The sequence below is a fragment of the Anomaloglossus baeobatrachus genome, chromosome 3 (genome assembly GCF_048569485.1).
Source record: "Anomaloglossus baeobatrachus isolate aAnoBae1 chromosome 3, aAnoBae1.hap1, whole genome shotgun sequence".
Classification (NCBI taxonomy): Eukaryota; Metazoa; Chordata; class Amphibia; order Anura; family Aromobatidae; genus Anomaloglossus; species Anomaloglossus baeobatrachus.
This window is the reverse complement of record NC_134355.1, coordinates 410954879-410974496: the sequence shown is the minus strand read 5'-3', so window position 1 is coordinate 410974496 and position 19618 is coordinate 410954879. Positions and strand designations below refer to the sequence as shown.

General features: G+C 49.0%; 1 protein-coding gene across 1 annotated transcript in view; it reads left to right on the top strand.

Moving 5' to 3' along the window:
* FBXO9 (F-box protein 9) overlaps positions 1 to 19618 on the top strand; it is an 88666-nt gene that overhangs the window by 8265 nt on the left and 60783 nt on the right. Inside the window, exons 2-4 of the mRNA XM_075340308.1 lie at positions 2476 to 2553; positions 2691 to 2846; positions 4098 to 4155. Of these exons, the coding sequence (XP_075196423.1) occupies positions 2476 to 2553; positions 2691 to 2846; positions 4098 to 4155 (292 nt within the window). The remainder of the gene's footprint in view (positions 1 to 2475; positions 2554 to 2690; positions 2847 to 4097; positions 4156 to 19618) is intronic.

Here is a 19618-nt window from a genome sequence, read left to right as displayed (position 1 = left end):
GGTAAAATTACTATTTATTTTTCCTGATTCCACCCCAGAAACAACTATTTCTCGTTTTGAAGTGCATTAGGTGGTAAATTAAATGAGGGGTTTCAAAACTACATCAAGTCAGACAAACAAACAAGCCCTCACATGGCTGTGTGGGTGAATAATGTTATATCTTGGATGGAACAACAGGATGAAAGATGACTGCTCGCTGAGGAAGGAGTTAAATGGGTTCTCGGGTATATTTTTAAACTAGACAGGTAGAATCAAGCTTGAGAAAAGAGGTAAAGAATAGACATGAGCGAGCCAAAATTCAAACAAACCCAGACTTTACAAAAGAAATCAGTGTTTGAAGTTCGGGTGCTTTATGTTTGTAAGCCACTTGAGCGAGCATCGCTGTGCTCGGGTACGATCTGTGCTCGGCCCAGTGTGAGCCGCTTGCAGTGTTTGAATAGCTCACATTGGGGGTAAAGTGAGCGTTGTAGGATTCCCCCCCCCCCCCCCCAAAAAAAAAAAAAGTGAAAAAATAAAAATGAAAAACTTCTCCCTCCCCTGGAACTGCTCTGTTTATGGCTGGCTGTATGTGGGTGGAGAGCTGAGCTGCCCAATCAGGTTCAGGTTAAGTCCGGGTCCCAAGTAGAACTACAGCACTGTATCTAAAGTCCGACTGATCCCTCCGAACCCGAACTTTAAGGGTATGTGCACATGATCAGGACACACTGCGACCTGGAGGCAGCATTTATTTTTTTGCGAAGACGTGAGTGTTCCCAGCAGGAGTCCGCAGTGTCCATGCCCACTGCTGCGCACTTTTGCTCTGTTCTGCCTGCAGAGAGCAATCATGTCTCCGCAGCATAAATTGACATGCTGCAGCTCGGGTAGCCACGCCACATGTCAATTTATACTGCGGAAAAAAGAAGCACAGTGGGCATGGGATTTCTCTAAATCCCATCCACTGTGCTTGTACTGCACAACACAGCGTTGTGGACTTGGGGAAAACACGATGCATCCAAAACTTGGTCCTCTCATTTCTAAGAAAGAGGCTATACTCTGCCATAAAATCTGCCTATCTGTGACACTCCGTCAAAGTGGAAGTGAGTAACATCCACACTACCAGTCTCCTGGACTCTGCAAGGGAGCGGTCAAGCCACCATTGTCTGAGATGTCATAGCTTTAGTTATGATGGCAGTGCAGAAGCGGATTCCAAGGCAGCAATTGTTTTTTTTTTTTTTTTTTTGTTTTTTTTTTTAAAACTTTCTGATGCTGACTTTCCCCTGTTAAGTTTTTTAAAAATATACCAGAGAACCATAGTTCTGTAAAGTCCTTTTTCACGCTTTGTCTGTTCCTGTCATGGCCAGCCCAATCTCCAGACCTGAACCCCATTGAAAACCTCTGCAATGTAATCAAGAGGAAGATGGATTGTCACAAGCCATCAAACAAAGAAGAACTGCTTAAAGTTTTGCAATAGGAGTGGCATAAGGTCACCCAAAAGCAGTGTGAAAGACTGGTGGAAGATGCATGAAAGCTGTGATTATTCATGGTTATTTCACAAAATATTGATTTCTGAACTCTTCCCGACTTAAAACATCAGAATTGTTTCTAAATGATTATGCACTTGTTTTCTTTGCGTTATTTGAGGTCTGAAAGCAATGCATTTTTTGTTATTTTGACCATTTCTCATTTTCAGAAAATAAATACAAAATGTATTGCTTACATAACTGCTCTTTTCTCACTGCGGAGTTTGTGTACAGTATGTGATGGCAGCTTCAGCAGGTCTCCCCTGCCTCCTCTACATAAGGGTCTTCTCATCCGTTCTGAGCAATAGCTGTATTTTGGGCTGAAGAAGTAAATATTCAGCACTGTTTACTTTCTATGACCTCTGTGTAGCACTGTCTGCATTAACTGAGAATCTGTCAGTCAGCCCACCATGGCAATCTGTCTGGAGAGCTTGCAACGCTTATGTGTCTGTGTCTGATTTTTGACGACAGAAGACATTAAAATTGAATGTTCAGGAAAACCGAGAGCCTGTAAAACCCAAACGGAGCTGCATTTCTAATGAAACCCATATACACACATTTAAATTATAGATTTTCTGGGACTTTATTTATATTGATGGCCTACCCTTACTGAGCACTCCCTGCCATTAGTTGTTCCTGGGGCTGGCTCCATGAGCCGAGTTGTGGAGCAGAAAAGCACAGCTCAGTTACCAGAGTAGTGGCCGTGGCTGGGTACTGCACATCTGCCCACTATGCGATTCCATAGGGGGCAGCAATGCAGTACCGGCTGTAGGCACTATGCAGTTGAAGCTTTGTGAGTCAGCTCCACAACTGGGCACATCCTCCTGGAAATGGGATCAGCTGATCGGTGGGGGTGCTGGGTGTTGCATTCCCACCGATTATATATAGATAGGTATCACTTCGATCCATCCATTATCCATGAACTCTTTTTCCCATCACGGTAGGTGTATTAATGCTATTTTCCTGTACTTATCAGGCGGAAGGTGATGAGGATTGTTGTTCCGAAATCCTGAAGTCTGATGAAAATGGAAGACCAGGGGAAACAAATCTTCAGGTAACTTCTGTTCAGTCCTGTTTTTATCTCTCAAACTTTGGAAAACATTGTGCTACAATTTTATAAATTGTTTGTATTTAGTATGCCATACAATAGCAATGCTTTTTAATGTAATATATTTTTTTTCTGTGATTTAGGAGGAACTCCAGATGTTCCGAGCTCGTTGGATGTCTGAACTTGCTCCAGGAGTGAGTTCTGAGACAGAGGTTCAGTCTCGCAAAGGAACAGCGAGAGGGCCTTATGGAAAGGCCCAGGATACCAAAGCAAGGCAAGAATGGGCTAAGGAGGAGAAGGTAGTGTGTGCAGTTTTCTTCTTGTCTCCACCATTAAGCTGTGTCCATTTTAGACTTGGTCTTCGTGTTAATAGGTGTAACATACGTGGAAACAAAAGAATACAGCAGTGATCAGTGTATGTGAAGATGTGTGCAAACATTGAATATATGAAGCTTAAACTGCGTTACAGCTATATTTATAATTACTTTATTCAATATCTAATTTTTCACAAAAACTTGACCAGCACCTCAAAATAAATTAAGTGTGAACTTTTCTATTGGTTGTATGTAATATAATCATAGCAGCTTGTATCTGTTCACACTTGGTTTGTGTTCTGAGGTGCTGGTCAGTTTTTCTTGTAATATACAGTTGGAGGTGCTGACTGCCCCATTTTGGGCTGAGCACTCCGCCCATCAGTCTAAGGCTCCTTCTCACATCCGTGTCTTCGGTATTTGTGACGTCCGTTTTCACACGTACCAGAGACACGGGCGCACGAAGACCCATTAAAATCAATGGGTCTGCGCACACGTATGTGTTTTCACATGGACCGTGTGTCCGTATGGAGCATACATTTGTCCGTGTGCTCCACACATAGACATGTCTGTTTTTCTCCAGCAGCTCCATGTGCTCCATGTGACATCAGTGTGACACGTCCTGGAGAAAAACATGTTTTTGTGAAATAAAATGAATTTCTATACTCGCCTTCTCCATAGCTGCTGTCTCTGCCGCTGCTGTCACTTGCTTCCGACCCCCGCTCATTATGCTAATCGCTTATTCACTGCACTCTGAGCCGGGAGCAGCAGCAGCATGGAGTCTGCAGGGCCGGAGACCGCAGAGCGGAAGACTTCAGCATCATGGGCAGCAGTGACCGGGACAGGTGCGCAGAAAGTTCCTGCTCTCCGTGTGTCATCACTAATAGCAAACTGAGAGCATTCGTGTGCCAAAATCATGACACACGGAGGGCCATACGCACCTTTTACACATCCGTGCATAATGTGCGTGTTTTTCACAGTTGGTGAAAGAGGCCTAAGGCTGTTTTGTGTAGTGATGTATTTTACATTTCATATATCAATGTTTGCACACATCTGGCATGTATACAGAGTGTGACTGTATTCTTTTGTTTGTGTATTACACAGTCATAGCCGCTTGCACCTGTTCACACTTGCTGCTTTCTGCTCTGAGGTGCTGATCAGTCTTTTGTTTTGTGTAATGTATGTGGATTCAGACCAGTATTTATTTTTTTTGTTTTGTTTTATCATTTTCATAAACAGGCAAAAGAACTTTTTCTTAAAGCTGCAGAAAAAGAACAAAATGGGGCACTCTATGAAGGTATGAATTGTCTGTTTTCTTTCTTTATCTCTTCAGAATGTTTTTTTTCTCTGACGCCTCATTGGGGGACACAGGACCATGGACCATGGGTGTTATGCTGCCTATCCATAGGAGGACACTAAGTAGATGCAAAGCTCCTCCTCTGCAGTATACACCCCCTGGCTGGGCCAGGCAGCCTCAGTTCTAGCTTAGTGTCTGTAGGAGGCACTTCCTTTCAAGGTTTGTTATTATATGAGAGCGACTGTTTCCTTTTGGGACCGATCTCCCACTACCATCAACGGGCGGGAACGTGGAGTGTCGCCTCCACGTACCCCCTCCTGCGACGCTGGATCCTGGGCTGGACGACGGGTTCCACAGACATAGTTTCCAAAACCCAGGGTAGAGGCCTGTGCCCCTATAGCCCAATTCCTCAGCCCCTCTTTGCAGGCTCTGAGTTCAATATGAAGAAAAAAAATTATTCAGCTCACCCGTATATGTATCCGCTCAGTTCAGGTGGGATGCAGGCAGTCCACCGGACAGGCAGGTCCGTAGAGGCAATAGCAAGGAGGAAGGACAGGACTCAGCACCAATTCCAGGATAGCAAAAAATATAAATCCAACGAAAAATATATAAAAGTGTAGAAACTTTATTCAATGATTAAAAATCCAAGAAAAACATCATCGGTTCCATGAAAACATCATGGCTTGATGCGTTTCGGACAGTTGGAATATAGATAAGTCCTTAATCATAAGCATAAAAATACACAGTGGAACCAAACATATAAAGCTTACCATGGAGAATGAAGGGCTGACAAAAGGTGGGTGTAGTCCCAGGAAAATGCAAATGAGAACATGATGGGATTTAACCCTTGCATAGAAGGTAAATACCTGTTTGGATGTGGAAGAAAAATAAAAGGAAAAAAAAAAAAAAATTTGGAAAAGTAAAGAAAAAGTGAGAATAAAAATATGTAAATAAGGATGTATGTGAATAAGAAGTATTTATGTGCATGAGGTATGTTCGCATGGGACCCATATGGAAGGCTGTGCAGAAAAGCACTAGAAACAAAAAATGCAGCAAGGATCAAAAAGTAAGGTGAGAACAAGCACCTAAGCAGTAAAATGAAAAAGTAAAATAAAATAAATTGAATAAGAAATGTATATATAGAAACATGAGGAAAAGGAGTGATAAGTCACTAAGCTGCCTGTTGTTATATCATCCCAAAATAAAGGGAAAATATGAATTTTATGTTTTTATTATTTTTTTTTATTGTTTTTTTATATATTTTTTTTATTTATTCATTATCATTATTTCTTAAATGTAGTTGTATATAAACTAATATTTGTTATTGACTCATAAAAAGGATGTATTATATGAGCGTCCAAAAATATACATTTATTTGTGTAATTGACGAATAAGGATAATGATTCCATAATATATCAAAATGTATTTTATGTTAGATTCTAGTGTATCATGAAAACTGAAAAAGATTAAATTCTATGGGCAGGTAGTAGACTCTTCATATAGGTGCGTTATATTCGGGATTAGGGGAAACATTTCTGAGCAATCCCATGCATGAACAGATCACCGTGTGTGGCAAGGAATACTCCTAGAATCTAATTGCAATGTGCGGTAAGAACGATCAGGAAAAAGACAGGATCTTGTAGGAGATCAACCGTTTTTCTATGAAATGAGTTGCATCTGAAAGTGGGCTAAGGATTGAGACAAAGATTAAATGATCCCATGTGCACAAGGGTGTATGTTAAAATATGTAGGCAATAAGATCATAGATTATAAATGAAAAAAAAAAAAAAAAAGGGACAATGAAATGTTATCAAAGGTCAGCTTCCTATTCACAAGGTGCGTTATATATGGAAGCATAGGAGCATAGGAGATATATATCTATATAAGGGAAGACATGCACATGATTATATTATATATGCAGACAAATATCAAATAGTGAGAAAAAAAAAGGGGGGGGGAAGCAATGAACTAATAAATACAGAACACTGCTATATGTATGGAATAATATATGAGGAAAATATTAAATATTTTTATCTTTTTGGTTGAAATATTTATTTAATATTTATAGATTTGTATTTTATGTGATTTTAATTTTATTTATTATCACTCCATAATCAGAGATAAAACATATGTGATGAATGAAATATGCATTATTTGTTATATGTAATGTTGGTGGTTAATTCTGAAAATACCTATATGGAGAAAATTCCAACAAAAAATAAAAATATATTTGCAATGTGGTATGTAGACAACTCAGTGGAACACGTGTGATACAAAAATATATTTTCATTGTTGATTCCTTCATGTTCGTTCTATAATACGTAACGAAGGTCAGAACGATAATTTAGTCCCATTGGGAATCTACTGTCCATCTTAAAGGGAACCTGTCATGAGAAATGTCCCCTAAAACCTCACAGATTCCCCCTCTGCAGCTCCTGGGCTGCATTCTATAAAGGTCCCTGTTATGATTGTGGCCACTTTCTGACCTAAAAAAAAGTGTTTATAAAGTTGTACCTTTTTTGCTTCTGATTCTGTAAATACGTCCCGGGGGCGGGCTGCCTGATGGCCGTTAGTCTGCCCCCTGGTCCTGTATGCCGCCCCCCTCGCTGATTACAATAATGCTGGACGCCGCCCCCTGCTACATCCATCGCCGCGCATGCCCAGTGCCCATCTCTCGGGGATGAGCACTGTGCCTAGCGTCACCGCTGGTGACGTGCATGCAGGGTTAAGATTATGGGCGGTGCTGTGATGTTTATCGGCCTGCTTCGTTCTGCGCAAGCGCGCTGCTGGTAATCTGATCTCCGCGTCTCCTCCTGATCGGTGTAGTCACCGCTCCTCCCATCTATTTCCTGCCTCGGGGCAAGATGGGAAGGAGGTGACGTGGGGGTCAGCAGCAGCGCGCTTGCGCAGAACGAAGCAGGCCGAGGGGGCAAGCGCGGCCCCGCGATTATGGGCGGTTGCTTAGGAATAAACATCACAGCACCGCCCATAATCTTAACCCTGCGTGCACGTCACCAGCGGTGACGCTAGGCACAGTGCTCATCCCCGACAGATGGGCACTGGGCATGCGCGACGATGGATGTAGCAGGGGGCGGCGTCCAGCATTATTGTAATCAGCGAGGGGGGCGGCATACAGGACCAGGGGGCAGACTAACGGCCATCAGGCAGCCCGCCCCCGGGACGTATTTACAGAATCAGAAGCAAAAAAGGTACAACTTTATAAACACTTTTTTTAGGTCAGAAAGTGGCCACAATCATAACAGGGACCTTTATAGAATGCAGCCCAGGAGCTGCAGAGGGGGAATCTGTGAGGTTTTAGGGGACATTTCTCATGACAGGTTCCCTTTAAGGATCCATTTTGCTTCGGTTTGGAGCAAAAGTCGAAACCAATCTCCACCACGTATAGGTTTACATACATATTCAATTCCTGTAATGCTTAGAGTAGAAAAATCCCCTTGATGCATGTCCAAAAAATGTTTTGTTAAACCAGAAACGGAGCGTTTGTTTTTATTTTTACCAGTGAGTTGAATATGGCACCGGTGTGACCGGACACAGCAAGCTGACTCTGCTATTTTCACTGCCTGGACTGAAGCAGTGTTTAAGGTGAGATCCCCCTCTGACTGGTTTCCCAGACAAAGGGAGGAAAGACAGTGCAGGGAAGGCTCCCAGGAATGCTGAATTTACAGTATTTATTATGAGAAAGTCCCTTGCTGAGTGCAAGGAGGAGAGCCCCAAGGATCCTGCACACACAGTGTTAACTTTTCTCTAGCTTGCTGGCTGGAGGAGGGGGGAAATCCCTGCTGTTTGCAGAAAGTCCTGCACAGATAATTTCCCAATGGCAGGGCACAGAGCTCAGGGACTCAGGGACTGTTTATTTGCTCCGTTTATTTGCTCTAGCAGAAAAGCTGGCAGAGATAACCACCAGTGACAAGCTGTGTGCTGACTAGAGGGAGGAAAACTGTCAGAAGCTCCCTTCCTGCCGTTTTTTACTACCCACAGCAGGGTGGGGGCCACACTGACTTTTTCTTTGCGCTCTGTTAGCGCTAAGCCTCGCCCCCCCGCGGCCGCGATAAGCCCCCCCCCCAGGAAAGTGAGTGTGGGAAGATCTCCACAGAACTTTCTCCTTCCTGAGGACAGGGCCATCGGCTGATTCTGGTGAGGTGCTTGCTTCACTTGTAGTCCTGCTGAGCATTGCTCCCCCTCCTGGCATACTCCTATTAAGAACATGCAGAATTTTAAGGGCACTAAGAGTGCTAAGGCCCACATAGTCTATTATTCAGCCTGCACTGCCTGCCACGCTGAGCTACCACGTAAACACACCTCTTCTCTCTATGAGTCCTGTGCTCCAACCGTCAGCCCAGAGCCTAGGGCTCCCAGCCCACCGGAATAGGCACAGTTTCTGTCCCAATCCATGGAAAAACTGTCACAGAACCTGGTGCTGGCAATGCAATGTCGTCGTCCACACCCTTCTGGGTCCCTGGACGGAACGCAGCCTGAGGATACCCCTATGGAGGATCCTTCTGAGGTAATCCGGGCACATGCTTCACCGGTTGCAGGGATCAGGAAAAGAGCACATGGCCGGGTGTCTCCAGCGGGCTCTCCCTCGGGAGCACACAGGGCAGGCTCTTACCACACGCTCCACGGCTTCTGAAGAGCTGCAGGAGGGAGAATGCTGTTTTGTACCAGAAGGATTCCTTGGTTTCATCCTCCCTAGCTGATCAAACTGCAATAGACTCCCTTATAGCAGCAATCAACCAAACTCTGCATGTGGAGAATCCCCCATCCACTACCACTGACCATGCGGTCTCCTTTAAGAGGGCAAGGAAACACCAAAAGGTTTTCGCTGATCACCCAGAGTTTCAGGATATCCTCACAAAGCAAAGGGAGAAGCCTGACAGGCGCTTCAGTAACCGAAAACTCATGGAGTCCCAGTACCCTTTTGCCTCACCTGCCCGTAAGGGCTGGGCCGATCCGCCATCGGTCGATCCTCCCCGGTCTCCCGCCTTACCACAAAGACGCTCCTGTCTTTACCCGATGGTTCCTCCATCAAGGATCCGACAGACAGACAGGTGGAGCACCTCGCCCGCTCTGCCTTTGAGGCTGCGGGTTCCTCCCTCTCGCCCTCCTTTGCCTCTGTGTGGGTCGCAAAGGCGATCTCGGTCTGGGCAGAATCCCTTAACACTTCGCTTGAGGAATCCCAGTTCACTCATACCTTCACAGAGGTAACAGCTCAAATTACCGCTGCGGCGGAGTACCTCATGCAGGCCTCCATAGATGCTGCTACCTGCGCAGCATATGCCGCCTCAAATACCATAGCCATCCGTAGAGCTCTCTAGCTCCGACAATGGCGAGCGGACTCTGCCTCCAAGAAGTCTCTCACGGGCCTTCCCTTTTTTCCCAGACCGATTGTTTGGCGACCGTCTGGACAAGCTCATTTCTGACGCCACGGGAGGAAAGAGTGCCTCCCTCCCCCAGCTGAAGTCCAGGACGTCCTTCACCAGACGTCCACAGTCCTCGTTCCGCTCCTTTCAGAACTCATTTGGTTGGTCGACATCCCGTGCTGTCCCCGCCACCAGCCGCGGACTACACAGGGACCGACCTTCTCAGCTCTCCCCGAAACCCACTTCGTCATGGCAGCCTAGACCGAAACAGTCCAGGACTAGAGACTCGTCCACGACGTTTTGCCCCCTCATGACTCCTTTGGCGCCCCGGAAGACACACTCATTATAGGAGGTCGACTGCGGCTCTTTCAACACATCTGGGCTGCCGCCTCAGACGACAAATGGGTTTGAGACCTTGTGTCTTCCGGTTACCACATAGAATTTCGGACCCGACCCCCCGAGTCGGTTCTTTCTCTCAAACCCCCCAAAGACTCGAAAACGACGCAAAGCTTTTTTCTCAGCAATCCACTCGCTCCAAACAGCAGGAGTGATAATACCTGCCCAGACGACGAGAAGTTCGGGGGTTTTTATTCCAACCTCTTTGTGGTCCCCAAAAAGGATGGGTCAGTTCGACCCATCCTGGACCTCAAACACCTAAACAAACGTGCGCGTACGGAGTTTCAGAATGGAGTCCCTAAGGTTCATTATTGCATCCATGGTCGAAGGGGAATTCCTCGCATCCATAGACATCAAGGACGCGTACCTGCACATACCCATCGCCCCAGATCACCAAAAGTTCCTCCGCTTCGCAATTCAGGACTCCCACTTTCAATTCGTAGCTCTACCCTTCGGCCTTGCCACCGCACCAAGGGTATTCACCAAAGTCATGGCGGCCGCCATGAGCGTCCTTCACGCCAGGGGAGTAGTCGTTCTCCCTTACTTGGACGACCTCCTCATCAAGGCCCCCTCCTTCCGCGACTGCTCAACCAGCGTACAGATCACTGTGGACACCCTATCCCGCTTAGGGTGGCTAGTGAATCTGGACAAATCATCCCCGATCCCATCACGATCCATCTCCTTCCTGGGCATGTCCCTGGACACCCGTCGGGGCTTGATCCTTCTCCCTCAGGACAAGGCGATCGCTCTTCAACGAGCGGTACGCTGCCTTCTACATCCTCCGTCTCTCTCCATTCGATCAGCATGAAAGTGCTCGGCAGGATGGTGGCGGCTATGGAAGCAGTACCCTTTGCTCAACTGCACCTCCGCCCACTGCAGCTAGCCCTTCTAGCGGCCTGGGACAAGAGCCCCTTCTCCCTGGACAGACATCTTCACCTGACGCCTTCAGTCAGGTACGCACTCCGCTGGTGGCTTCAGTCCTCATCCCTATCGAAGGGGAGATCTTTTCTCCCAGTGAACTGGCTGGTCCTGACCACGGACGCCAGCCTCCTAGGCTGGGGAGCAGTGTACCGGCACCACACTGCTCAAGGACGTTGGATGCCCCAGGAGTCTTTCCTACCCATAAACATCCTGGAACTCCGCGCAATCTTCCTCACGCTCAGAGCGGTCTGCCCTCTGCTAGCGGGTCGTCAGATTCGAGTCCTATCGGACAATGCGACAGCTGTAGCCTATATCAATCGGCAGGGGGGCACCTGCAGCAAAGCGGCTTATCTCGAGGCCCACAAGATCCTCAGCTGGGCCGAATCGACGGGATCAGTGATATCAGCGGTACACATACCGGGGGTAGAGAACTGGGCAGCAGACTTTCTAAGTCGCCAAGGCCTGGCTGCCGGATAATGGTCTCTCCACTCAGATGTGTTTCTACACATCTGCACTCGCTGGGGCACACCAGACGTGGACCTAATGGCCTCAAGGTTGAATGCAAAGGTACCCGCGTTCATAGCCAGGTCACGCGACCCGCAGTCCATCGGCGCGGATGCTCTAGTCTGCTGCTGGTACCACTTCCGCCTGCCTTACATATTTCCACCTCTACCCCTGCTGCCGCGGGTAATCAGGAAGATCAAAGTAGAGGGAGTCCCGGTGATACTGATAGCACCGGACTGGCCCAGGCGCGCCTGGTACGCCGAATTAGTACAAATGCTCGCAGACGCACCGTGGCGCCTTCCAGACATCCCTGACTTGCTGACCCAAGGGCCCATTTCCCATCAGAACTCCAGAGCCCTGAAGCTGACGGCATGGCCATTGAGACCTGGATATTAACAAAGCGGGATTCTCCCCTGCGGTTATTTCCACCATGATCAGCGCCCGAAAGCCTGCTTCATCCCGCATTTACCACCGTACGTGGAAAATCTTCCTTTCATGGTGCAGGGTAACTAACGTCCAGCCTATGCCTCTGGCCATCCCCAGAATTCTCGACTTTCTACAGTCTGGCTTGCAAGCGGGGTTGGCTCTCAGTTTCCTTAAAGGGCAGGTCTCAGCGCTCTCAATCTTCTACCAATGCCACCTGGCTCAAAAAACGCAAGTCAAGACCTTCCTCCAGGGCGTTTCCCATCTAGTTCCCCCGTACAAACGGCCGCTGGAACCATGGGACCTCAACCTCGTTCTGGACGGTCTCCAGAGGTCTCCCTTTGAAACCCTCAAGGAATCCTCCCTTGCTCTTCTGTCCTGGAAGGTAACATTCCTGGTGGCAATTACGTCCATCAGACGGGTTTCAGAGCTAGCAGCACTCTCTTGCCGCGAGCCTTTTCTGATCTTTCACCAGGACAAGGTGGTTCTGCGCCCCCTTCCGGATTTCCTTCCAAAGGTTCTTACCCTGTTTCATTTGAACGAGGACATTGTTCTGCCTTCCTTTTGTCCACACCCAGTTCATAGGGTGGAAAGGTCTCTGCATTCGTTAGACCTCGTCAGAGCTCTCAGATATTACATATCCAGGACAGCCCCCTTTAGGAAAACGGACTCTTTGTTCGTCATTCCTCAGGGGCCTAAGAAGGGACAGGCAGCTTCAAAGGCGACTCTGGCTCGCTGGATTCGCTCTGCGATCCATGAAGTCTATCGCTTTCAACTCAAGCCCATCCCTAGTGGGCTGCGGGCTCATTCCACGCGAGCAGTTGGCACTTCGTGGGCCATTCGGCATCAGGCTTCAGTGGAACAGGTGTGTAAGGCTGCGACCTGGTCTAGCCTACATACGTTTTTAAAGCATTACAGAGTCCATACCCAGGTTTCAACTGAGGCAAATCTGGGTAGGAAAATTCTGCAAACGGCAGTAGAGCACCTCTCTCAGTAGGCGCTCCAGGCTGTCTGGGACTGGTTCCTAGTCCTTGGGTTGTGTTGTCTTCTTTTAGGTTTCCCACCCATGGACTGCTTTAGGACGTCCCATGGTCCTGTGTCCCCCAATGAGGCGTCAGAAAAAAACGGATTTTTGTGTACTCACCGTAAAATCGTTTTCTCTTAGCCATCATTGGGGGACACAGCACCCACCCTGTTGCCCTGTTGGGCCTTGGTTCTCTCAGTACCTTATTTGGTTATGACTCTTCTTTTCTCATGTTCCTCTGAGACGTTTTTACTGTTTTTTTTTTCTCCTACTGCTTGTGTACTAAAACTGAGGTTGCCTGGCCCGGCCAGGGGGTGTATACTGCAGAGGAGGAGCTATGCTTTTGCATCTACTTAATGTCCTCCTATGGATAGGCAGCATAACACCCATGGTCCATGGTCCTGTGTCCCCCAATGATGGCTAAGAGAAAACGATTTTACTGTGAGTACACAAAAATCTGTTTTTTAATAAAATATAACTTCTCCCATTACATTGATAATAATGAATATGTTGAATGCTGCACTTATGTTTCTTCATTATGAAATTTTGCCACTGCAAAGGGATTGCCCACTTCCCCTTTACCTTTTTTATTTGGCATTGTTACGATCAGTCTTGGGCAGTTTGAGGTCTGCCAGCTGCTCCTGTGTTTTATAGATTTGAGCTGGAGGTCACAAATCAATACATCTCTGAGAGCCTTGTTCTGGCTCTCTTAGATCTGTATTGAGAGCTTGTGATGTAACTTCAGACTTCCAGGTAGTCAGAAGTTATGAGCACAAGATGGCGTTACGGGACCAGAGTGATGCCGGGAAAATGTGAAGTTGCTGGAAGATGAGTGTATTACTATTATCAGCGACCTTAGATTAGAAGGACCAGCGCTGAAAAAAAACAAACCCCAAAACACTGGAGTGGGGCTTTAAATCCCTATTCTATGTGATCTGTGAGGACACAGGTCATGCCTTGCCAGCTTTCTACAGCCCGAGGACAATAACGGTGAGTAGTTAAGTTAGTTGGTAAAAATGAAATATTTTAAAAAAAGATAATTGTTGGAACTTTTTTATTTTCAGCCTTTCTAGCAACTTAATGGGAAACTTGCTATGCTAAATGCCAGAATACTAGATTCGGTCAAAATAAAAACTGTTTTCCACCACAGTTACTAGATCGCCAAAGATTCGTGGCTTAAGATGCAGTGACTTTCTCTGAAAAGTAGACAAAATTTTGGCACATCTCTGTGATAGTGTAAACTTGGACTGTCAAACACTAGTGGCACATTTTAGGATTGTCAAGTCTAAAGGCCACTTTACACACAGAGATAAATCTGCGGCAGATCTGTGGTTGCAGTGAAATTGTGGACAATCAGTGCCAGGTTTGTAGCTATGTACAAATGGAACAATATGTCCATGATTTCACTGCAACCACAGATCTGCCAAAGATTTATCTCTGCATGTAAAGTGGCCTTTAGTTTAAACTGTATAAAAATTGGTCAATTTTCATGAATGTGTTTTTACGTATGTTTCTTCATCGTTCCTATGGGAGACCCAGACCATGGGTGTATAGCTTCTGCCTCCGGAGGACACACAAAGTACTACACTAAAAAGTGTAGCTCCTCCCTTCGAGCATATACACCCCCTGGATAACCAAATATAGCCAGTTCAATGCTTTGTGTTCAGGAGGCACACATCCACACATGCATTCTCATCTGATTTTTGATTTTAAAGAGTTTGAAGAAAAGCGGGTCCAAGCCTGGACCCCCGGCATGTCCGTTCTCACCCCACTGTGTCGGCGGTGTTGTTAAGGCTGATTTCAGGGCTGGAGCCTTACATGCCGCGCTCCTTCACCATCCCTCGGGCTCTGGCTTGAAGTGGGAGCAAGCACGGTTCTCACTGCCTTGCAGGAGACCGGTCTCCATCCGCAGCCCTTTCAGGATCCTGCCGGACGGAGCACTCATCCCTCAGGGACCTGGCCCTGCGTCTCACAAGCTAAGTATTTGAGACGTTATTGTCGGGGGGTCCCTTGCACTTTATTGTTGGGGAGAGTGTGTTATTTACCCTTTGTGACATTTCCGGCCGGTTCTCTGGTTTTCACCTGAGAACCGCGCCGAGGGTGCCTGCGCGCCGGCCACATTGTAAAATTTAGGCCCCGGCTTCGCCTGAGGCCTAGTTTAGTTTTCACTGCCCCTGCATGTCAGTCATGCAGAGGGACAGTGCGGCTCCGCCCACCGGCCTTTCGGCACAGGGGAGGACACTCCTCTCTGAGGAGATGTTTCCCTCCCCTGTATATCTCCTTGGCCCTCCGGATCCCGCTCTTTGACTAGGCCCCGCCCCCTCTCCTCGCTCCGGCGCCATTTTATCAGCGTTCTCACACCGATCGGCGCTGGCTGCAGCATCTCTGCTAATCTGTCTGGGGGTCCGAGCTGTGGGATCCGGAGGGCACACAATCGGTCTGGTAAGCCACAACCTCCGGTTGTGGACCTTCTTATACACTCTCTGGGGGTCATTCTGGCTCAGAGCCCCCACTTCAGCAGCATGTCTCACACTAGGAGCAAGGCTGTACTCAATATGTACTGCATGTAAGCTCGTACTGCCTGAACCGAGCACATATCCACATTGTGATGCCTGCTCTAACATGGTGGTGCCTCAGCCTGGAGTCTCCCCAGTGGTCCCTCCGGCTGCTCCGGCCCCGGTGGCTGAACCCCCGGCTTGGGTAGAATCCTTCTCTAAGTCTATCTCCCAGTCCTTTGCCGACTCCATGGGAGAGTTGTCCCGGACTCTGCTGAGCATGCATCAGCCCCCTTCTCAGGGCGCCTCTGCTGCTACGGCTCGCTCTGAGAGCTCCCAGAGGATTCTTCATCTGCTCCCAGACCCCGTCCTCCTAAAAGGAGATGCAGGGTCCCCTCTCCTTCCTCGTCCCGCGGCTCTGATTCACGAGCTGACTCGCAGGACGAGGAGGATATCTTTTCTAGGGGCTCGGACGCTACGTCCATGTGCCCCATTGATCTGACCGAGGGTGACGCAGATGTTAGTGATTTGATTGCATCCATTAATTCTGTACTGGACCTCAATCCGCCAGTATCAGAGGAGCAACCCTCTCTGGCAGAAAAGCACCAGTTTACCAGAGAACAAGGAGTGTGGTCTTTAACCACTCCAGTTTTCAGGCCACTGTGACCAAGCCCAGGGCCTGTCCTGACAAACGCTTCCCAAAGCGTGGTTCTGATGATCGTTTTCCTTTTCCACCTGAGGTGGTCAAGGAGTGGGCTCACTCACCTAAGGTAGACCCTCCGGTGTCTAGACTCTCAGCCCGGACAGTTGTATCAGTGGCTGATGGCACCTCACTTAAGGATCCCACTGACCGCCAGGTTGACCTTCTGGCCAAATCTGTATATGAGGTGGCAGGGGCCTCGTTCTCCCCATCTATTGCAGCAGTGTGGGCTCTCAAGGCCATCTCTGCTTCTCTGGAGGAGATGCATTCCCTCACTAGGGACTCTATGCCTGAAATGGTTGCCTTAACTTCCCAGGCTTCAGCCTTTTCATCCTACGCCATGTCTGCCATGCTGGAGGCTTCTCACCGCACTGCGGTGACTTCGGCTAATTCTCTCGCTATCCGCAGGATCTTGTGGCTTCGAGAGTGGAAGGCAGACGCTTCTTCAAAGAAGTACCTGGCTGGGCTCCCATTTGCTGGGTCCAGGCTGTTCGGTGAACAACTGGATGAGATTATTAAGGAAGCTACTGGCGGGAAGAGTACTTCCTTGCCACAGACTAAAACCAGGAAACCTGTCCGGGGCAGGAACCAGTCGAGGTTTCGTTCCTTTCGTTCCTCTAACTGGTCGTCCTCTAAGCCCTCGGCCTCGTCCACTAACTCAGCCAAGGACCAGAAGCCCAACTGGCGCACGAAGCCGCGTCCTCAGAAGTCCGCAGGAGCTGCTGCCACCAAGGCAGCCTCCTCTTGACTATCTGGCCGAGCCAGCAACGTCTTTGGTCGGTGGCAGGCTCTCCCACTTTGGCGACGTGTGGTTTCAACACGTCTCCGATCAGTGGGTGCGGGATATCATCTCCCACGGCTACAGGATAGAATTCTCTTCCAGCCCGCCAAACAGATTTTTTCTGTCAACTCCCCCTGCTCCAAGGCCGCCGCCTTCTCTCAGGCTGTGGCATCCTTGCAGGCCAACGGAGTAATTGTACTGGTTCCCGCCCGGGAACGGTTCAGAGGTTTCTACTCAAATCTCTTCCTAGTCCCCAAAAAGGACGGTTCCTTCCGGCCCATCCTGGATCTCAAGCTTCTCAACAAGCATGTTCAGGTGCGGCATTTTCGCATGGAGTCTCTGCGATCAGTCATTGCCTCAATGACCCATGGAGATTTCCTGGCATCCATCGACATCAGAGATGCCTATCTGCATGTGCCAATTGCAGTCTCACACCAGCGTTGGCTACGTTTTGCAATCGGAGAGGAACATTTCCAATTCGTGGCTCTCCTCTTCGGGTTAGCCACGGCCCCTCGAGTATTCACCAAGGTCATGGCAGCAGTGGTTGTGGTTCTGCACCTCCAGGGGTTGGCAGTGATTCCTTACCTGGACGACGTTCTAGTCAAGGCTTCATCCAGTGCAGACTGTCAGAGGAGTGTCTCGCTCACTCTCGCCACTCTTGTTCAATTCGGGTGGCTTGTCAATCTGCCCAAGTCCACTCTGACTCTGACCCAGAAACTCACGTACCTAGGGATGCAATTCGAGACTCTGCCGGCACTTGTCAAGCTGCCCTTAGTCAAACAACAGTCCCTCCATCTGGCGGTGTGCTCTCTGCTGAGGCCCCGCCGTCATTCCATCAGGCACCTAATGCAGGTGCTGGGTCAGATGGTGGCGTCAATGGAAGCGGTTCCCTTTGCCCAGTTCCATCTGCGTCCTCTACAGCTGGACATTCTCCGCTGTTGGGACAAGCGGACTTCTTCCTTGCACAGGTTGGTGGCTGTGTCGCCACAGACCAGGGGCTCTCTTCAGTGGTGGCTTCGGCCCCTCTCTCTGTCTCAGGGACGCTCCTTCCTGGCCCCGCCCTGGGTGATTCTCACCACGGATGCCAGTCTATCCGGCTGGGGAGCAGTATATCTCCACCACCGAGCACAGGGCACTTGGACTCCGTCCGAATCAGCCCTCTCGATCAATGTGCTAGAAATCAGAGCTGTGCTCCTAGCTCTTGTAGCCTTTCACCACCTGTTGGCGGGCAAACACATTCGAGTCCAGTCAGACAACGCGACAGCGGTTGCCTACATCAATCACCAGGGCGGGACTCGCAGCCGCCTGGCAATGTTGGAGGTTCAACGCATCCTTCAGTGGACGGAGGACTCCAAGTCCACCATATCCGCAGTCCACATCCCAGGCGTAGAAAACTGGGAGGCAGATTATCTCAGCCGTCAAACCGTGGACAGCGGCGAGTGGGCTCTGCATCCGGCAGTGTTTCGGTCAATCTGCCGCAAGTGGGGCACTCCGGAAGTGGATTTAATGGCATCCGGCACAACAACAAGGTCCCGGTTTACGTGGCTCGCTCCCACGATCCTCAGGCCTTTGCAGCGGACGCGCTGGTTCAAGATTGGTCCCAGTTTCGTCTGTCTTACGTGTTTCCCCCTCTAGCTCTCTTGCCCAGAGTCCTGCGCAAGATCAGAATGGAGGGCCGTCGGGTCATCCTCATTGCTCCGGACTGGCCCAGGCGAGCTTGGTACCCAAACCTGCTCCATCTGTCCGTAGAAGTGCCGTGGCATCTCCCGGACCGCCCAGACCTTCTCTCACAAGGTCCGTTTTTCCGCCAGAATTCTGCGGCTCTCAGATTGACAGCGTGGCTCTTGATTCCTGGATCTTGACGACTTCTGGCATTCCTCCTGAAGTTATCTCCACTATGACTCGGGCTCGGAAGTCTTCCTCGGCCAAAATTTATCACAGGACTTGGAGAATTTTCCTGTCCTGGTGTCGTTCTTCCGGCCATGCCCCTTGGCCTTTTTCCTTGCCGACCATCCTGTCCTTTCTACAGTCCGGTCTGCAGCTAGGACTATCCCTCAATTCCCTCAAGGGACAGGTCTCGGCTCTGTCAGTGTTGTTCCAGCGGCGTATCGCCCGGCTGGCTCAGGTGCGCACCTTTATGCAGGGCGCATCTCACATCATTCCGCCTTACCGGCGGCCTTTGGATCCCTGGGACCTTAATCTGGTCCTCACGGCCTTGCAGAAACCCCCCTTTGAGCTTCTTAGGGAGGTTTCTTTGTTTCGTCTTTCACAGAAAGTCGTCTTTCTAGTGGCCATAACTTCCCTCAAGAGAGTCTCTGATTTAGCTGCGCTCTCTTCGGAGTCACCTTTTTTGGTTTTTCATCAAGACAAGGTGGTTCTCCGTCCGACTCCGGACTTTCTCCCTAAGGTGGTATCTCCTTTCCACCTTAACCAGGACATTTCATTGCCTTCCTTTTGTCCGGCTCCTGTTCATCGCTTTGAAAAAGCGTTGCATACTTTAGATCTGGTGCGGACGCTCCGGATCTATGTGTCACGCACCGCTGTTTTTAGGCGGTGCACCTCTCTTTTTGTGCTGACCACAGGTCGGCGTAAGGGCCTCTCGGCTTCTAAACCGACCCTTGCTCGTTGGATTAGGTCGGCCATTTCTGATGCCTACCAGTGTACTTAAGTGCCTCCCCCGCCGGGGATCAAGGCACACTCGACCAGAGCTGTTGGTGCCTCTTGGGCTTTCAGGCACCAGGCTACGGCTCAGCAGGTCTGTCAGGCTGCCACTTGGTCTAGTCTGCACACCTTTTCGAAGCACTACCAAGTGCATGCTCATGCTTCGGCAGATGCGAG